Consider the following 18,346-nt stretch of genomic DNA (forward strand, 5'->3'; position numbering starts at 1 on the left):
CGAAGTTGGACGCTTAATCGACACACCCACCCAAGTGCCCCTGAAAAAAATTTTACAGGAGAAATGCAGCCGAAGGGAAGGGACCCCTGCTGGACTCTGGTGAACGTCCCTCAACAGCTAGCTGAGCCTTGAGGTCCCAGGATCTCTTTGTCATCTGATGAGGAGGCCCGTCCCCGGCTCCCACTCTCCCCAAAGCCCCCCTCTGCCTGACTCAGCCGAACCAAGTCAGAGAAACAGATTGAGATGCAGCCAGGCGTGTGTGGAGTGACAGATGTGAAAGCAATCGTTGACACGGTCCCTGCCTCCGAGGCTTGAGGAAGGGTGTGACTGGGAGATGTTGAGCAAGCCAGGGGCCCTCCGCCGCCAGGGGATGAGGCCTAGTCACCCTAGTCTGGGTGCTTGGCTCACCCAGAGCAGGTGCTCCCAGAGGACTTCCCAGGCTGGAATCTTTAGGGAATGCAAACAGACGTAAGATTCGCAGGGGGTCAAATCTGGACGAACCCTTGATATTATTAATACTAAACATAACAACCCACACCAGGGACCATTTAATGAACGCTCCGGCTGGGCACCAGTTCATGGAATCCTCGTAACAACTCTCAGGGAGGATTATCTGCATTTCCCAATGCGTCTCAGGAGTGTCAAGCAAAGGGATGTGCTCCTCTGTTAACAACCCTGCACGGCTTCCCGTTGCCTGATGAGACCTGGCTTGCCTTGACCGTGAGCCCCTTGCTCCTTACACGCTGGCCCCACGGCCTTCTTTTGGTTGGTCCTACCACTCGATAGCTGTGTGGCTTTGGGCAAGTTATTAACCTCTCTGAATCTCAGTTTCCTCCTCTGTACATTGGAGATAACCCTTGGTCCTCATTTTTTTTTTTTAATGTTTATTTATTTTTGACAGAGAGAGAGAGAGAGACAGAGCATGAGCGGGCGAGGGGCAGAGAGAGAGGGAGACACAGAATCCGAAGCAGGCTCCGGGCTCCGAGCTGTCAGCACAGAGTCCGACACGGGGCTCGAACCCACAGACCGCGAGATCATGACCCGAGCCGAAGTTGGACGCTCAACTGACTGAGCCACCCAGGCGCCCCGCCTTGGTCCTCATTTTTTTTTTTTTTAATTTTTTTTTTTAACATTTATTTATTTTTGAGACACAGAGAGACAGAGCATGAACGGGGGAGGGTCAGAGAGAGAGGGAGACACAGAATCTGAAACAGGCTCCAGGCTCTGAGCTGTCAGCACAGAGCCCGATGCGGGGCTCGAACTCACATACCGCGAGATCGTGACCTGAGCCGAAGTCGGATGCTTAACCGACTGAGCCACCCAGGCGCCCCAAGTCCTCATTTTACATACGAGTTCAATACAGAGTAGTCAACGAGCGTAAAGTACTTGTACCCATGACTGGCTCGTGGCAAACCTGTGTTTGTCAAGGTTGTTTTTATCGCCCCATCTTTCATCAACTCTAAGATGTCATCAATTGTGAAAGATGCCACCGAGGGAAAAAAGAATGCTGCCAGTTTACTACGTCCCGAGTCTCTTTCATCACAAGAGCCTTTATTTTATGCTTCCCGAAGGAGCTCTTTTTGACTTAGACATAGGCTCTCATCATAAGTCTGAGGCACACACGTAAAACGGAAAATAGAAACAAGATAAATTGTTTATGGTTTGGAAAACTCCTTCACATTTAGAGTCCAATCAATAGAGGCGTGATGCCTGTATGTTTCGCTGCCACCTCCTCCAGGGAGCCATCGAGAGTGCTGGTGAGAGAGCGGCAGCCCCCTCCACGATCCGTGCGACAACCAGAAAACCAACAGCCGTAGGAGGCGGCTCTCAGCCCAGCTCTGCAATGACTTCTGCTTTGGGAGTGTTAGTGACAAGCCTAATTCTCCTCCCTGGGGGCTCCCACCGTTTGAATCCTGGGGTTCCAGGAGTGCTCAGCTCTTGCCTCCGGGGATTTCTTCCAAGCTGCTGACTCCCTTTCTGCAGGGTGTGATGCTTCTGAAGTGTGGGCACAGGCAGGCAGTGACAGCTACGTGAGGACTGCCGCCAGCCAGAAAGCCACTCTACGAGGTAACCTGACTTCCGAGACTTAAACGTGAGCAATCAAGTGTCTTGGAATCAATGACACATGAATAATTCCTGAACTTGGCGCTGGCCGGGCTTCTAGCTGCCGCAGAGCCCTTGCACATTCTGTCTCTGCTCTCTCCCCGCCTCCCCACTTTGTCTACTTAACCCAGCCCCCCACCCCCACCCCATCTCAGCTTCCTCGAGGAGCCCCCTCTGGGATGCCTTCCCTGGCCCTCCCAGGAAATCCGTCTCTTCGCTGTCTACGCACATAGGATGGCTGCAATGCTACATTTTGAGCACGTGTGTGATTTTGGGGGGGCGGCCGCCTCCCCAGTGTCCTGGGAGGCCCACGGGTGCGGGGACCATGTGGCTTTTGCACCATGGCAGCACCGGGCACTGTCCGGCTCCGAGCCGGTGAATGACAGAATGAATCTGGAGGCTCCGTAGTGAGCAGTGAGGGAGCTGGGGTGTCCTCCCGGGCAAATGTCTGTCTGAGACGTTTGCTGCTGGCCTCGGCTGTACGTGTCTTCCCCCAGTCCCCCAGAGGCCGGAGTCCAAGCCATTTCTTTTACAGCCGGGAAACTGAGGCCCGTCGGGTCGCAGAGCCACGGCCCAGGGTCCTGGCTCAGTGCAGGGTGCACAGAGAATGGGGGAGGGTGGGGTCAGAGGAGGGGTTCTCACTTCTGGCTGGGGTGCAGAGGAGACTTACTGGGGCGGTAGCATCTGCCACCGGCTTCCCAGAGGCCCTGGGAGATGCAAGGCGGAGGTCCCCTTCTCTGGTTTCAAGTTTCCAGAGAGGCGGAGGGCTCACCGGCCATTGTTCCTTGGGCCGGGAGAGCTGGCGGCCTTACCCCTGCGCGGCCCTGACCCCACCTTCCCCTGCTAACCCCTGGGCTGGCCCTGCGGAGATGCTGGGAGGATGTGGGGTGGTGAGGTGGGGGCCGAGGCAGGACAGTGGGGGCGCACAGGCCCGCGTGCACCCGGAAGGAGGAAGCTGCACAGGGTGTCTGTGGCCGGGCCGGGATCCCCGACCGGGGGACTTCCTCTTCCTCTTGGGGCAGGTGTAGCTGCCACAGCGGGACCAACACCCTGACCCTGTCATGGATGGGGGCAAGGGGCCCAGACTCAGAGACTTCCTGAGTGGGAGCCTGGCCACCTGGGTGAGGGGGCAGGTGGGAGGGGTGTGGGGAGGGGAAGTGAGAGCGGGGGAGGGGCCAGTGCCGGGTTTGGGGGAGGGTCCGGTAGAGTCGGGGCCGGAGGGCAGAGGTGGGCTCAAATGTGGGGCTGGAGAAGTCCAGGTAGGCTTCGGGAAGGAAAAGGGGTCCGGAGGCCTTTAGGGCAAAGGAGAGGAGGAGGCTGCACGGGCTCAGGGGGCAGGTCAGAGGGGCTGGGGAGTCACTCTGCTGGTAGGGGAGTTCCTAACCGGGCCGGCCGACCCGTCTCCACTCCCCCACAGGCGCTGGGACTGGCCGGCCTAGTGGGAGAGGCGGAGGAGCCGGAGGAGGAAGAGGAGGAGGAAGGAGAGGGGCCCCTTGGCCCGGAGAAGAGGTTCCTGCATCTCATCGATGGGGCCCTGCTGCTCCGCGTGCTGGGCATCGTGTAAGAAGCAGCCCGCCAGCCCGGGGGTCTGAGGTGGCCCCTCCCTCCACAGGCTGCTGGGAGGAGCTTGAGGGCTGGTGGGTGGAGCTTGCTTGGGGCAGGTCGGTCCCTGATTGCCCCTCCCACCCGGCTCCCTGTGCCCAGAATTCCCAGTTCCCGAGGAGGACTTCAGAGGGTCAGGGCCCCTGATGGTCCCGCAGCCTGGCGAGTGCGGAACCTGAACCACCTGTGGGGCCGCCTGAGGGACTTCTACCAGGTGAGGGGCTGGGGAGGGGAGGCTGAGCCTCAGACCCGTGGGAAGGCCCGTCTCCCACCTCCTGTCCCCTCTGCCCCCAGGAGGAGCTGCAGCTGCTGGTCCTGTCGCCACCCCCAGACCTCCAGACGTTGGCTTTTGACCCCTTCTCAGGTGCTGTCTCCCACCACCCCTTCCTGCCTCTACCCCCTCCCTCCACCCCTAACTTTTTGTGGCTTGTGCCCGGCAGAGGAGGCAGTGGAGGAGTTGGAAGGCATCCTTCGGCTGTTGCTGGGGGCGTCAGTGCAGGTGAGCGGGGGAGGGGAGGGGAGGGGAGGGGAGGGTTCAGCTTTGGCGGCAGAGCTGGGAGAGACACCTGGTGCCAGCATTTCCACTCTGTCTGCCTGCAGTGCGAGCACCGGGAACTCTTCATCCGACACATCCAGGGCCTCAGCCTCGAGGTCCAGAGTGACTTGGCTGCTGCTATCCAGGAGGTACTAGGGCTGATCCACAGCCTGGGACTGGCCCTGCCACCGGGGGGCACTCTGCCCTTCCACTTCCTCTGCTGAACTGCTCTCTCTACCTGGTCCAGGTGACCCAGCCTGGGGCAGGCGTGGTGCTGGCACTGGCTGGGCGAGAGCCTGGGGAGCTGGAGCCTCAGGAGCTGGAGATGCTGTTCCGGAGCCTGATGGGGACCTTGTTAAGGCTGGCGCGGGAGCGCGACGTGGGGGCCCAGGTAGGGGGCATGGCACCGCCCAGGTGGAGGGCTGGGAGGACCCTGGGGACCCAGATGTGGGAGGAACTGGGGGTTGGGGCCAGATGCGGGGTTCGCATGGGGGGTCTTGGACCAGCAGAGCTGCAAGAGCCAGACTGGGGGGCGGGGGGGGGGGGTGGGGGTGGGGAGGGCGCATGGGGTGGGTTATTTCTGGCTCCCGACCCTTGACTTTGCACAGCGCCTGGCCCAACTGTTGCTGGAGAGACAGCCGGCCCCCTTGCTGCCAGAGGCTCCTGCTAGGACTCCTCCAGAGGGTCCCTCACACCACCTGGCCCTGCAGCTGGCCAACACCAAGGCCCAGCTGCGGCGCCTGCGGCAGGAGCTGTGAGTGCCCCAGGCTGGGAGGCGGACCTGGAGGGAGAGGGGCAGGTTAGGCGCGGATGCAGATGGGTGGGATCAGGCCTGGGGGTTCCGGGTTCCCCCGCCCCTCCAGCGTCCCTTCTCTTCTCTCCAGGGAGGAGAAGGCCGAGCTGCTGCTAGACTCCCAGGCGGAGGTGCAGGGCTTGGAGGCCGAAATCCGAAGGCTCCGCCAGGAGGTGCGCTCAGATGCTCCCCGCCGCTGCCGCATTCCCCAGCCCTCTCCCCACACCCCCTCTGCCCCGCTGCCTGCCGCCAGCCGGGGTCCTCCCCCTCCCTGATCCCTCTGGCCCGCGGCTGGCCGTCCCCAGCTCCGCACCGTCTGGCTCAGGCCCAGGCGCTGTCGGGACAGGCCAAGCGGGCCGAGCTGTACCGCGAGGAGGTAGAGGCGCTGCGGGAGCGCGCCGGCCGCCTGCCCCGCCTGCAGGAGGAGCTGCGACGCTGCCGCGAGCGGCTGCAGGCGGCCGAGGCCTGCAAAAGCCAGCTGGAGGTGAGGCGGGAGGCGGGGCCCGCAGGGGACGGGGTGGGCCGGGGCGGGGGGGGGCGGGGAGCGGGGAGCGAATTGGGGGCTGGCCTGGAGAAGGGAGGGCTTGGTCTTGGGGACCGAGCAGTCACCGCCAGGAGAAATGGGTGAGGTGGTGTCTGGGGCAAAGCCCTCTGGAGGATGGGACAGAGGGAAGGGAGAGGTGGGGACGGTAGGTAGGGGTAGGTCCTGGAGAGGATGAGTGTAGGGGAGGAGCTGCCTGGAGTGAGCCCCTCGCTGTGGATCCTAGAAGGACGCCACCTTGGGAGGAGGGTCTGGGAGGGAAGGGGCGGGGCCAGGCGCTTGGGAAGTGGTCCCCGGAAAGACCTTGGAGAGGGAGGGGCAGATGGAAGGGAGAGGTGGGGCCTGAAGTGCTTGGGGCCAGCATCACACCACAGGTCGTCTCTGCTCCCCCACCAGGAGGAACGGGTGCTCTCGGGGGCTCTGGAAGCCTCGAAGGCGCTCCTGGAGGAGCGGCTGGAGGCCGCTCAAGAGCGTTGCGCTCGGCTGCATGAGACCCAGCGTGAGAACCTGCTGCTGCGGACTCGTTTGGGCGAGGCCCGCGCGGTGAGACTGCCCCGGGGACCCCCAGTCACTCTGTCATCTGTGAGCCCTGGTAACCCCAATGGCCCCCCAGGGTTCTCCAGTGCTCCCTGTGACCCCCTACTCCTTTTTTCCCCTGGTGGTCTAGCCCACACTCTTGGCCCGGCCATGCTGAGGAGGGCTTGTCTGACCCCGTCCTTCCCCCAGGAGCTGGCCTCTGTGCGGCGTCAGGTGGACCAGCTGACAGAGGAGAATGTGGGGCTGGAGCTGGAGCTTCAGCGGAGCCTGGAGCCACCCCCGGGCTCTCCTGGGGAGGGTGAGGAGGGCCCCAGAAGAGGGGCTGGGGACCGCGGGGGTAGGGGGGCTGCCTGTGGTTTCCTGCAACCCTGCTGGGGCTGGCTGCTGACTTCATCCTTTCCCCAAGGTGTTGGGGGAGGGGGTGTAGGGGTGGATGTGAAGAGCCGGGGATCCCAGCAGAGGGTACAGAGGGGCCCTGACCGCATCGCCCGTGTCCCAGCACCCCCGCCCGGAGCAACTCCTTCACTTCATGAGGAAGTGAGAGAGGCAGAGGCCCGGCGGCTGCGGACCCTGGAGAGGGAGAACCAGGAGCTTCGGGGCTTGCTACAGGTGCTACAGGGGCAGCCTGGAGGCCAGGTGAGTCCCCTCCCCCAACCGGCCAACAGGTCCTTCCTTGCCTCCTCCTCTGGGCTCGACGGGTCCTCTCATGTGCCCTCAGCACCCCCTGCTGGAGGAGCAGAGCGAGGACTCCTTGGTTCCAGAGCCGGATGTGGCCCCCCAGACTTGCCTGACCTCAGACCGTGGCGCCCAGGGTTTGGCTGGCCAGGTGGGGGATGGAGGCACCCGGGCCTTGGACCTGGCTTCCCCCGTGTCAGACTCGGCCCTTGCGAGATTACCCGTGCGTCCCCAGGCATCTGACTCAGGCCCACAGGTGATAGAGAGGCCCCTCCAGACGGCTGCCATGACCCCTCAGACCTCAGACTTGACCCTCCAGGAATCAGGTTCTGCAGTAGCAGCACAGGAGTCCCTGGAGAAGGCTGGCCATGGAGCCCTTCTCCAGACTCCCACCTCCGCGGTCCCATCTCAAGATCCAGAGACTGAAATTCAGGCTGAGCTGTCGGGAGGAGACACTGGAGAGTCAGGGCCCGAAGCCCAGGTGCAGAGACAGGAGGGCCCTGCGAGCAAGCCTGCAGCCTCGGAGCTTAGCCTCTGTGCTCCAGTGGAGGAGCAGGAGACCCCAGGCCAAGGGCTGGACCTACTCAAGGGGCAGACAGAGGGCAGGGAACATGCACAGAAGCTGGAGGGGTTGGTTGGGGACCCAGCGCAGCAAAATCCACAGCAGAAGTCGGAAGGGGCTTCGGAGGCCCAGACCTGGGAGGGGCCGATCCCAGGGGAGATCCCGGCTGGTGGTGTCCCGGAGCAGGAGGCCCTGAGGGAGGAGGTGGCCCAGCTGAAGAGGGAGGCCGAGGCACTGGGAGCGGAGCTAGAGGCCCAGGCCCGACGGCTGGAGGCCCGAGGCACGGAGGCCGCCCGGCTCTCCGAGGAGCTGGCTCAGGCGCGGAAGGCAGAGGCCGAGGCCCAGCGGGAAGTGGAGGCCCGGGCCGGGGAGCAGGCTCGGCTGCGGGAGGCAGTGGAGGCAGCCGGCCGGGAGCTGGAGGCTGCGGCGCGTGAACGGGAGGCGCTGGCAGAGGCCCTGGCGACATCGGGCCGAGAGCGGAGGCAGTGGGAGCGCGAGGGGCCCAGACTGAGGGCCCGGGCCGAGGCCGCCGAGGAGCGGCTTCAAGTGCTGGAGAGCGAGGGCCGTCAGCGCCTGCAGGAGGCCGAGAGGGAGAGGCAGGCCCTCAAGGAGGTATGTTGGGGCTCGCGGCCTGGAATGGGAAACGGGGGCCTGAGTCACTTGCTGGGGTTTGGGTGATCAATCCCATCGGTAGCCACCGAGTGCCCCAGCACCTGGCCGGGGCTGGAGCCCGAAAGGTAAAAGTCCACCTCTGCCTTCCAAAGGTGCCCTTGACCTGGGTCACAGGACGGATGTCCCCTCCCTCTGGAGGGGTGGGCTGTAGCAGGGGATGAGAGTATGGGTACGGAGCCCGACCGCCTGGGGGCAAATCCCGGCTCTCTGACTGTGGCAGCTGACTCCCCTCTGCCCTATTCCTCCTCCATGAAAGGCGGGGGGGGGGGGGGGGGCGGCTCTGCATAGCCGTCTCAGTGGATCTTTTGAAGATCAAGGGAGATCACGGTGTGCCGAGCCTAGTTCCTGCTTGACAGAGGCTCAAGACATGGTCATTATTAAGAGCAAAGTGGGCAGGAGTCCTTGGGAGAGGGTGCCGGGGTGGGGGCAGGGAGGCTTTGGAGAAGGTTCTGAGGAGTGGTCAAGGTTCCACCAGGTGGGAAGGACATTTCATGTAGAGGGAACAGCATGTGCAGAGACCTGAAGGCATTAATGATGCTGAGGGGCCTGGGAGGTGGGGGAGCAGGGCCAGAGAGGCGTGCTGGGCCAGCCTTGTGGGCGTCAGTACTCTGGCCCCGGGCAGGGAAAGCCACCCAAGCGTGTGGACAAGCCTTTGTGAGGTTGGGTTTGGGGAGGGTCCCCTTGGTGTGTCCCTTTGGTGTTCCCTCGGGCCCTCAGGAGGTGGTGCCGGTGGTCCTGGTGGCAGGTGAGGCCGGCTGGGGCTGGGACGGGGCATGGAGGAGAGAGAAAACCTGGAAACGCCTTCCTTTGTGTGCTCAAGCGTGTTGACAGGACCTTGCCACCAGGTGCTGTACCAGGCAGCCAGTGTGCCCGTACTGGTTGGGGGGGAGGGGCTCTCATAGTCTAGGGTGGCGATGGGACTGTGCAGGGAGCTGTGGGAGTCCAGGAAGCACACTGGACTTAGGCCGCGGCATGTCCCGGAAGGCTTCCTGGAGGAGAGAGAATGGCAGTGAGCCAGGAGGAGGCGCAGGCGTGACCGTGTAGGGGTGGGGTGTGAGGTGGGAAGTGGAAGGAACCTAGGCAGAGAATTCACTAAGCCGGGTTCCTGCTGGGCAGGGCCTCTGTCTTCCTTTCAAGCTAAGGAAGGAGTTGCGAGTTGCGGCTGTGCTTGTGAAGGAGATGACCTCCATGACCTTTACAGGAGGCCCATGACCTTGAAACCCGGTGGAGGGTTGAGGGCGAGCCGAGTAGTCGGGTACTCGTGTTGAGAGGCCCCTCGGGGGAAGCGGGGGAGGCTAGGAGGCAATTGAGAAGGGTGTTCGGGCCAGCAGGGGGGCCCGTGCCACGGGGGAGGGTGGGCTGCGGACGAGGAATCGAATCTTCCAGCTGAGCACAGTGTCCGGGTTCATCCCTGTTGTACAGAGGATGCTGGGATTCAGAGAGAAGGAGTGATTTGCTGGGAGACGCCTCTGAAGGAGAAGAGTGGGGAACACACTGTGGGGTGTGCCCAGGGCTAGGCGTTGCGCAGGGCAGGCCCGGGGGAATGTGAGAACGGGGGGCGTGGGTGAGAAGGCAAGGCCGAGAAGCTGTCTGCGGGGTCCACTCTGTAGGACGTGACTGAGAGATGCTCTCAGGCCGACCTGGCTTAGAGCCCAGATCCCCCGCCTACCGGCTGTGTGGTTAGGGGCGAATTACTTGCCCCGACTCTCTCGGCTTCCTCACCTATAAGACGGAGTAAAAATGTCACGCCTTACAGGATCCTGTTAGATAATGAACGTAGAGGGCTGGGGGCAGCTCTGGAGTGAATGTAGGCAGGTGGGCAGTGCAGGGGAGGGGAGGGCTGGCGGGGCTAGAAGGGCCTGAGGACACAGGGGAATTTTGTGAGATTTCCTGGGCAGAGAGGTTCCTGGTGCTAACTGGGTGTGGTGTAGGAGGAGGTGGCTAGCCAGGGAACCAGGGGCCAAAGAAAGGGCTTGTCCAGGTGGCTGGGTAGAGAGGTCGGGGCACTGAGGGCTGTGGCCGGGGGCCTGGGAGGGGCCAGAGGTTCAAGCCTCTTTTAATCTGTGTCACTGTTATTCTTACCCTTAGCCCTTGGGCTGTAATGGTGGTGTTGGGGTGGGGGAGGGGTGAGGCAACAGGCAGCAGGGCCTCATGGGACTTGTAGTTTTCCAGCCAACCCCGGGGGTGGGCGGGGGTGGGGGGGTGGGGGGGAGACTGGGTGGGGCTGCAAAGCCTAGAAGATCAGAGCAAAGGCCGCAGACTTGGTTTCCAGAGCAAGGATATGGTAGGCTGCTGGTCGGAGTTGGTTCTTCCTTGTGGTTTCCTCCTGACAGCCCCTCCCCCACCTCCCAGAATGGTTTGGCCCATCGCCCTCCGAGGCCCACAGGCCAGAGTGGGCCTCCTGCCCCCTTCCACAATGGTGCGGCCCAACCGCCACAGGATGCCTGGCCTGGCCGGGCCTGCAGCGGCTCTCCCCACCCCCCACCCCCAGCCCCCACTGTGGTTGGGCCTGACGTTGGCCACATCCCTATCCTTGCAGCCATCTCCGTGTGGCTGAGGGCGCTCTTCAGATCTGCCTCTTTCAAGCCCCTCTTGCCCTCACATGGCCAGCCTGGCCTCATCACGGAGGGCACATCTAGCTGCTCCTGGGCGCGTGAGGAGCCAGGGGCTCAGGGAGGTAAAGACGCTTGCCCGGCGAGTATCTCTAACTCCCGGATCAGAGGCCTCCCTCACCCACTGCCAGGCTTACAGTCCCCAGCTCTTCCGTAGTCCCTCTGCAAGGCAGCCAGGCCTATGCTCCCATTTTACAGATGGGGGGGCGGGGGTAGAGGCCCAAAGGGTTAAAGATGTTTGCCCGGGGCGGGGCGCCTGGCCGGCTTCGTCGGTAGAGCAGGGACTCTTGATCTCGGGGCCTAGAGAGCCTAAAAACCAAAACCGACATTTGCGCAGGGTGACAGAGGAAGGTAGAAAGCTAGGTCTCCAGACCCTGAGGCCTTGGGATCGAGGCCTCCTCTGCACCCCCACCCTCCATCCGGGGCGGGGATGGTGGCCTGACCTTGGCTCTGCCGCACCCGCCCTCAGGAGCTAGAGAAGGCCTGGTTGAGGGGCCAGGAGCTGGGGGCCCGGCTGGAACACCTGCAGAGTGAGCTCGAACAGGCGGGTCTGGAGCGACAGGCGTTTCTGCGGGAACAGGAGATCCAGCAACAGAGGTGGGGTCATCGCCCCGGGGGCAGAGAGGGGCGGGCAGGGCTCGGGGAAGGGTGGGTGCCAAGGCTTCTCCCGGCAGGTACCAGGGCCTGGAGCAGCGGCTGGAGGCTGAGCTGCAGGCGGCGGCCGCCAGCAAGGAGGAGGCGCTGAGGGAACTCAAGATGAGGGCGGAACAGCTGGAAAAGGAGCTGGTCCAGGTGAGGCTCCGCCCCGGGCTCCCGTCCCTGCCGCCCCTCTGGTCTCGCCCCTTGAGTCTTGGCCACTCCCTTGCCTTGAGGCCCAACTTGGGCCTACTGGGGAGAGCGCTGTGCTGGGAGTCAGGCTGACGCTGCCCAGGCCACGTGGTCTTCTGGGGGGGGGGGCCTCGATTCCCCCATTCCTCAAATGGACGGCACCCAGCAGCGGCTCTGCTCTGAGTCTCTCCCACTTCCCAGTGAGCTCAGTCCCTGTCGTCGCTCTAGGTCGGCCGTTGTTTCTGAGGTCCCTGCTTGCATAGGCTTACAGCTCAGGGCCCAGCTCAGGGGTGTGGTGGGGTCCCCACACCGGGCGAGGAAACAGGCCACCCTGACACCGGGTGCCGAGGGACGGTGGGCACCCGACAGGCCACCTGGTGGGCACACAGAGGGTTGGTTGGGGCAAAGTGGCATTGACCCCGGGGCCCAGAGGAAGAGCAGGGGTGGGAAGGGTGTTCTGGGCAGGAGAAGCGGCCGGGCAGAGGCTGGGCTCTGCTGCAGAACGGAGCGACAAGGAGAGGGACCCATGCACCTGTGGGAGCCGGAAGCGTGGGACTGCGGGGCCTGGTGGCGGCGGGCCGGGGGCCATGTCAAATGCTGCCGAGGGCGTGAGGGTCCCCTCCACGCCCCCCCGCCCCCCCGCATGACCTCCCAGGGCCTGTCCTTCCAGCTGCGCCAGGGCTCCGTGGGACGGGGGCCGGAGGGGCACGATGAGCTGAGGATCCCGGGGGCCCAGAGTGGGCGGCTCATCGAGATGGAACGCAACGTGAGTGTTGACTGCTGTGCGGTGGGCATGCAGAGGGGCGGCCCCCGTGGCCTGGCCCCCGCTGACCCCTCCACCCCCTTCCCGGCAGAATGCAACGCTGGTGGCCGAGAAGGTGGCTTTGCAGGGGCAGCTCCAGCACCTGGAGGGGCAGCTGGGCAACCTGCAGGGCCGGGCCCAGGAGCTCCTCCTGCAGAGTCAGCGGGCCCAGGAGCACAGCAGCCGCCTGCAGGTGGGTGACAGCCCCAGGGGCCTGTCCCCTGCCCTGCCTCGTGCCCACTTAACCACGGCCGCCTGCCCCCTTCCTATTCTTTCCTGCCCTTTTCCCTGCCTGAGCTCCCTGCCGGCTCCTCCTGCCTGCTCTCTCGTCACAGCTATCTCTACCCTCCGACCCCAGCCGCCCCAGTCTGCACCCCTCTTCCCCCGTCCTTCTCCTTCCCTTTGACGCTTCTTCCCTGGCTCCTACCCCCTCCCGCCTGCCTCCGGCCCTCACATCCATGCCATTTGGCTCGGCTGCGTTCCTCTCAACAGCCAGCCATTAGTCCCTACTGCCCTCCCTGCCCCTGCCCCTGCCCCTGCCCCATGGGTCGCATCCCTGCCTTGTGCCTCTTGCCCCGCCCTCCACGGCCTGACGCCAGCACCCTCCCCTCTCCTTGCCCATTCACCTCTGCCTCTGCTCTCTGCTCCCTGCTCCCTGCTGCCCCCACTCCAGCCCTCTGCCTTGTCCACAGTTCTCGCGTATCCTCTGCCCTGCCCCTTGCCTTTTGGTCCCCGCCCCCACCCCCGTCTCTTACCCCCCTTTCTGGCCTGGGACCGCACCCCTGCGGTCCCTGCTGCCTCCTCTGCCCTAGGCTGAAAAGTCTATACTGGAGAGGCAGGGCCAGGAGCTGCACAGGAAGCTGGGGGTGCTGGAGGAGGAGGTGCGGGCAGCGCGGCAGTCCCACGAGGAGACCCGGGGGCAGCAGCAGGCTTTGCTTCGGGACCACGAGGCCCTGGCTCAGCTGCAGCGGCGACAGGAGGCCGAGCTAGAGGGACTGCTGGCCCGGCACCGCGACCTCAAGGCTAACATGCGGGCGCTGGAGCTGGCCCACCGGGAGCTGCAGGGCCGGTGAGCCTCCCCCAGACACCCAGCTTCTCTCCCCAGCACCCCCTGCCCGCCCGGAGCAGACTCCCTCCGCCAGTCTGACCCCAGCGGGGAAGCACCGCCCGCCCCCCCCCCAACGCTTTCACCTCTGCTGCCGTGCCCTGGCGCGTGGCTGAGCTCCGGGGCGAGCTCTCGCCCTGAGGCTCATTCATCGTCGGGAGTGGGGGGCACCTCGCTGCGGAGGTGGCATTCTGCCCCAGGGCTTTGTTTAGAGGCCCGTGCTTAGGAGACGGCAGACCCGGCGGGTCCAGATAGTCCAGCCGCCCCCTCGCCCCGGCCCCAGGCCCCTGCAGCCCTCTTAGTCCCTGTGCATCCCAGGCACGAGCAGCTGCAGGCCCAGAGGGCCAACGTGGAGGCGCAGGAGGTGGCCCTGCTGGCAGAGCGAGAACGCCTGATGCAGGACGGGCATCGGCAGCGGGGCCTGGAGGAGGAGCTGCGGAGGCTGCAGAGTGAGCACGACAGGTACCAGCGCCCGCCCAGCCAGGCCGGTCCTCTCGGCGCGCCCCTCTGGGAAGCGGGCCGGTGGCAAGTTCGTCACCGTCCGCGTGGGGGCCTGCGTTGCCTCCTGTCCCCAGCATGGCTTCTCTGGCCCTTGGGCGGGGCCTGGCCGGGGGGGGGGGGGGGGGTCGAGGGCCCCCTTGGAGAGCATCTCCTCCTGACTCGGCAGGGCTCAGATGCTGCTGGCAGAGGTGTCCCGGGAGCGAGGCGAGCTGCAGGGTGAACGTGGGGAGCTGCGGAGCCGGCTGGCGCGGCTGGAACTGGAGCGAGCGCAGCTGGAGGTGCAGAGTCAGCGACTGCGGGAGTCCAACCAGCAGCTGGACCTGAGCGCCTGCCGGCTGACCACACAGTGCGAGGTGCGGGGAGGGATGGGCCCGGGGGTGGGGGTGGGGGGGGCGAGTGGAAGGGGCGGGAGGTAGCCACCCCGAGCCCCGTTAAATCCCCCCCCCACCCCCCCCCCGCCTGCCCCGCCGCCCCAGCTGTTGACCGAGCTTCGGAGCGCCCAGGAAGAGGAGAACCGGCAGCTGCTGGCCGAGGTGCAGGCGCTGAGCCGGGAGAACCGGGAGCTCCTGGAGCGCAGCCTGGAGAGCCGGGACCACCTACACCGAGAGCAGCGGGAGTACCTGTGAGCGGGGCCCCGGGGCGGTGGCAGGAGCTGGAGCGGGGCCCCGGAGACCCCTTTGGCTGCTCGTGGGGGAGGTGGTGGGGAAGGGGCTGGAGGCTGACCGCCTCGGGCTTGGCAACGCAGCAGCTTAGGAGCCCTGGAGCGTGTCCGCGCGCGTGTGAACAAGCAGCAGGGGGGGTGGCGGTGTGTAACCTGCCAGAGCGCGAGCCCTCCTCCCGCCGGGCCTCCCGCCCACCTCCTCCCCGCCTCATCCTCCCAGGGACCAGCTCAACGCCTTGCGCCGTGAGAAACAGAAGCTGGTGGAGAAGATCATGGACCAGTACCGGGTGCTGGAGCCTGGGCCCCTGCCCCGGATCAAGTGAGGGGCCCCTCCCCCCGCCGCGGAGCCGGGGATCCTCCTAACCCCTGCCCCTGCCCCTGCCCCTGCCCTGCTCTCTCCGGGCCTTTGCCATCCCCAACGTGGCCTTCTTGTCCCTCCTCGCTCCCTGGCCTTACCCCCTCTTGTGCCCTCTTGCCCCCAGGAAGGGCAGCTGGTTGGCAGACAAGGTGAAGAGGCTGATGCGGCCCCGGCGGGAGGGGGGCCTCCACGGGGGGCCACGCCTGGGGGCCGATGGGGCCGGCAGCACCGAGAGCCTGGGGGGCCCCCCAGAGACGGAGCTCCCCAAGGGCAGGGAGGCAGATGGGACAGGTGGGTCTGGGGGCCGGGTGACCGTGATGGTCCCTACCCCGTGTCTCCTATCCCCACCCTGGTGCCTGCCAACGCCTCAGCATCTCCCTTCATCTTGTGTGCGCACCCACCCCCGCTGGTCTTCCCTGATGCAACCCGGCCCCGCCTAGATGTGGCTCTTTGCCCCCTGGCCCTGCCACAACCCTCTCAGCTGGCACCTCCTTCCTGCCTGCACTGCCACCCACCCGGTCCCCACCCATCCACAGCGGTGCCTAGAACCTCGGAGCAGCAGGGGACTTTAGTGAGAGGTCATTTATCCCAGTCAGCAGACGAGGAAGCTGAGGCCCAGGGAGGGGACGTGCCTTGCCCAAGGTCACACAGTGAGTCAGTGTCAGAGCCAGCACAGGGGCCGGCCTCCCGTCCCCACCCTCATTCACCCAGACCTAACCCCGCCACCCCCCCCCCACTCCCACCTCTGCAGCCTCCTCTCCCTGCGCCTCGGCAGCTTCACCCCGCCAGCCCCTCCGCTCTGCCCAGCCCCTTCCCTCCCGGCTGGACACCCTCCCTGCCTCTCGCAGGGTCCCTTTCACCGGCGCCCATGCGCAGAGCCCAGAGCTCCCTCTGCCTGCGGGACGAGACCCTGGCAGGGGGGCAGCGGCGGAAACTCAGCTCACGGTTCCCCGTGGGGCGAAGCTCTGAATCATTCAGCCCCGGGGACACGCCCAGGCAGCGTTTCCGACAGCGACAGCGCAGGCCAGGCCCCCTGGGGGCACCCAGCGCCCATGGCAAAGGTGACAGCCGAGGGTCCCTGCTCTTATTAGCTCCCCAGCTCCGTGGCTGAGGGGGCTTCCCTCCTGTCCCTTGGGTCTCCCCACAAGCCCTGCCCGCCTCTGCTCTGGTCCCCGTGGCCCACTGGCTTCCTTGTGCACCCCCAGGACCTGGCGTGGGATGGGATGGCTCCATTGAGACCCTGTCAGAACACGAAGCAGATGTCAACCGAGAGGGTGAGTGGGGGTATTTGCCCTGCCTGGGGCCCCTGGCAGACCCCGTTCATGCATTCGTCTACTTGACAGTGAGCCTTCGCTAAGTGCCGGGTGATGTGCTAGGGATACAGCAGGGGTACAGCTGGGGATAGAGCAGGGAACATTCTGGGATGGGAGACAGACAGACGTAAACAGGTTGCATAAAAATAATAATTATCGGGGCGCCTGGGTGGCTCAGTCGGTTAAGCGTCCGACTTCAGCTCAGGTCACGATTTCGCGCTCTGTGAGTTCGAGCCCCGTCTCGGGCTCTGGGCTGATGGCTCGGAGCCTGGAGCCTGCTTCCGATTCTGTGTCTCCCTCTCTCTCTGCCCCTCCCCTGTTCATGCTCTGTCTCTCTCTGTCTCAAAAATAAATAAACGTTAAAAAAAATTTTTTTTTAAATAATAATTATCTACAACAACCCTGTCCAGTAGAAATAGGATGCGAACTACATGTGTAATTTAGAATCTTCTAGAGCCCTCATCAGAAAAGGAGAAAGAAACAGGTAAAAGTAATTTTAATAGCATATTTTCGTCATCTCAGTACACCTGAACTGTGACCATTTCACCATGTGGTCAGTGCGGAAAGTCATTAATAAGCTGTTTTATTTAAAAAAATGTATCGTCATTTATTTAAAAATTTTTTTGTAACGTTTAGTTTTGGGGGAGAGAGAGAGAGAGAAAGAGAGGGAGCGTGAATGGGGGAGGGGCAGAGAGAGAGGGAGACACAGAGTCTGAAGGAGGCTCCAGGCTCTGAGCTGTCAGCACGGAGCCCGACGTGGGGCTCGAACCCACGAACTGTGAGACCGTGACCTGAGCCGAAGTCAGACGCTCAACCGACTGAGCCACCCCGGCGCTCCCTTAATGAGATGTTTTATATGATTTTTTCCTGCCACGTCTTTGAGCCCAGTGGATATTTTATACCCAAGCACATAGAAGTTCCGACCCGCCACATCTCAGGTGCTCGGTCCTGTACTGGGCAGCTCGGTCCCAGAATATTTAGGAGGTGATCATGCTCTGGGGAGAACGGAGAGCCGGGTGAGGGAGCTCAGGAATGCTGGGTGGGCTGCAGTTCCAGCTAGGTGCTCGGTGTAGCCCGAGGAGAGGAGGTGAGGTTGGAGCAAAGACCCGGAGGTGAGAGTTTGTCCTGTGGACCTACCTGGGGAACAGCATTCCAGGCAGGAGTAACAGCTGAAACAAAGGCCTGGCGAGTTCAAGGACGGGCTACAGCCACAGTGAGGAGGGGGAGAGCGGAGAGGAGCCCAAGGGGCAGCGGGAGGGCACAAGGCGTGGGGCCCTGTGGGCCACTGTGGGTGCTGGGAGCTCCCGAGGGGTCTGGCCTGAGCTGAACCTTCCTTTTTAGGCCTCAAGGTGCCGGAGCCGGAGAAACGCCCTCTCACACCCTCCCTCAGCCAGTGACACCGCAGGGACCGGGGGCCTGAGAGTGCAGCCTTCTTACCGCTGGAGTCCCCGTGGGGGCCCCAGGCAGCCCCAGAATTCAGGGATCCGGGCTACCTGGAGCCAGTCCTTAGGGGCCCCTGGGTCCTCCGAGGCCCGCACCGGGGCCCCGAGATGGGGCTGGGATAAGCCTGTGGACAGAGGGGACGGCTGGTCCCCACGAGCCGCTCCTTCCCGGGGCCGCGGCTCTGCCACGCGGCCCTCGCTGAGGAGGCCATCGCCGGGTGACCTCCCAGATGAAGGAGACAGGCAGGAGTGGCCGAGAGAGCCCCCTGCCAGGTCCAGGCGGGGAGCCAAGGACCATTCGCCGAGGACGGTGGCCTGGGCCGATCTCTGAGCTGTAGCTGGGCCATGGACATGACAATAAAGCTGGGATACGACCACCTGAGTTTGGGCTGTGTCCAGTCCCAAGGCCCCAGCGCCACCGGGCCCAAGTCCTTCTGTGTGGCTGGGGATCTGTGTCCATTGGCTTCCTCACATGGCACAGGGCGGCTATGGCTTTCTTCAGGGGATGGGCCAGTCGGGCTTGCTTGGATGTCCCGGGGGGGTGGGGGGTAGGGCGGGGGTTCTGAGTAGCCGGCGGTGCATGGGGCCTGAGTCCGAGCTAAGCCTTTGTCTAGGAGATGGGCTCTGGGCTCCCATGAAGCCCCAGAGGCTCCTTCCCTTCCTTCCCAAACTCCTGTCCTTTTCATCTCTTCCTCTCCTTCCTC

The 18,346-nt window shown here is 64.1% G+C and overlaps 1 protein-coding gene across 6 annotated transcripts; it reads left to right on the forward strand.

Moving 5' to 3' along the window:
• Positions 1-1,378: 1,378 nt before the first annotated feature.
• Positions 1,379-18,024, forward strand: CCDC88B (coiled-coil domain containing 88B). 6 transcript variants are annotated; one of them, XM_058689462.1, is made up of 30 exons: positions 1,380-1,863; positions 1,984-2,067; positions 3,126-3,224; positions 3,521-3,663; positions 3,808-3,919; positions 4,000-4,069; positions 4,146-4,204; positions 4,306-4,389; positions 4,488-4,631; positions 4,849-4,994; positions 5,125-5,206; positions 5,359-5,517; positions 5,971-6,117; positions 6,301-6,409; positions 6,611-6,747; positions 6,830-7,960; positions 11,102-11,229; positions 11,307-11,424; positions 12,131-12,226; positions 12,315-12,455; positions 13,075-13,331; positions 13,686-13,829; positions 14,035-14,221; positions 14,345-14,490; positions 14,750-14,848; positions 15,012-15,178; positions 15,424-15,537; positions 15,736-15,948; positions 16,093-16,161; positions 17,542-17,734. In XM_058689462.1, exons 3-30 carry the CDS (start codon positions 3,165-3,167, stop codon positions 17,595-17,597), a joined length of 4,518 nt encoding a protein of 1,505 aa, XP_058545445.1. In that variant the 5' UTR covers positions 1,380-1,863; positions 1,984-2,067; positions 3,126-3,164; the 3' UTR covers positions 17,598-17,734. The 6 variants fall into 6 exon arrangements, 4 of the variants coding, with proteins under 4 accessions (XP_058545445.1, XP_058545443.1, XP_058545446.1 ...); XR_009250072.1 differs by lacking the exon at positions 17,542-17,734 and having other exon boundaries at positions 1,379-1,863; positions 15,424-15,541; XM_058689460.1 differs by lacking the exon at positions 15,424-15,537 and having other exon boundaries at positions 1,381-1,863; positions 15,012-15,036; positions 17,542-18,024.
• The last annotated feature ends 322 nt before the right edge of the window (positions 18,025-18,346 follow it).

Source organism: Neofelis nebulosa, chromosome 10, assembly GCF_028018385.1.
Source record: "Neofelis nebulosa isolate mNeoNeb1 chromosome 10, mNeoNeb1.pri, whole genome shotgun sequence".
NCBI classification, from domain to species: Eukaryota; Metazoa; Chordata; class Mammalia; order Carnivora; family Felidae; genus Neofelis; species Neofelis nebulosa.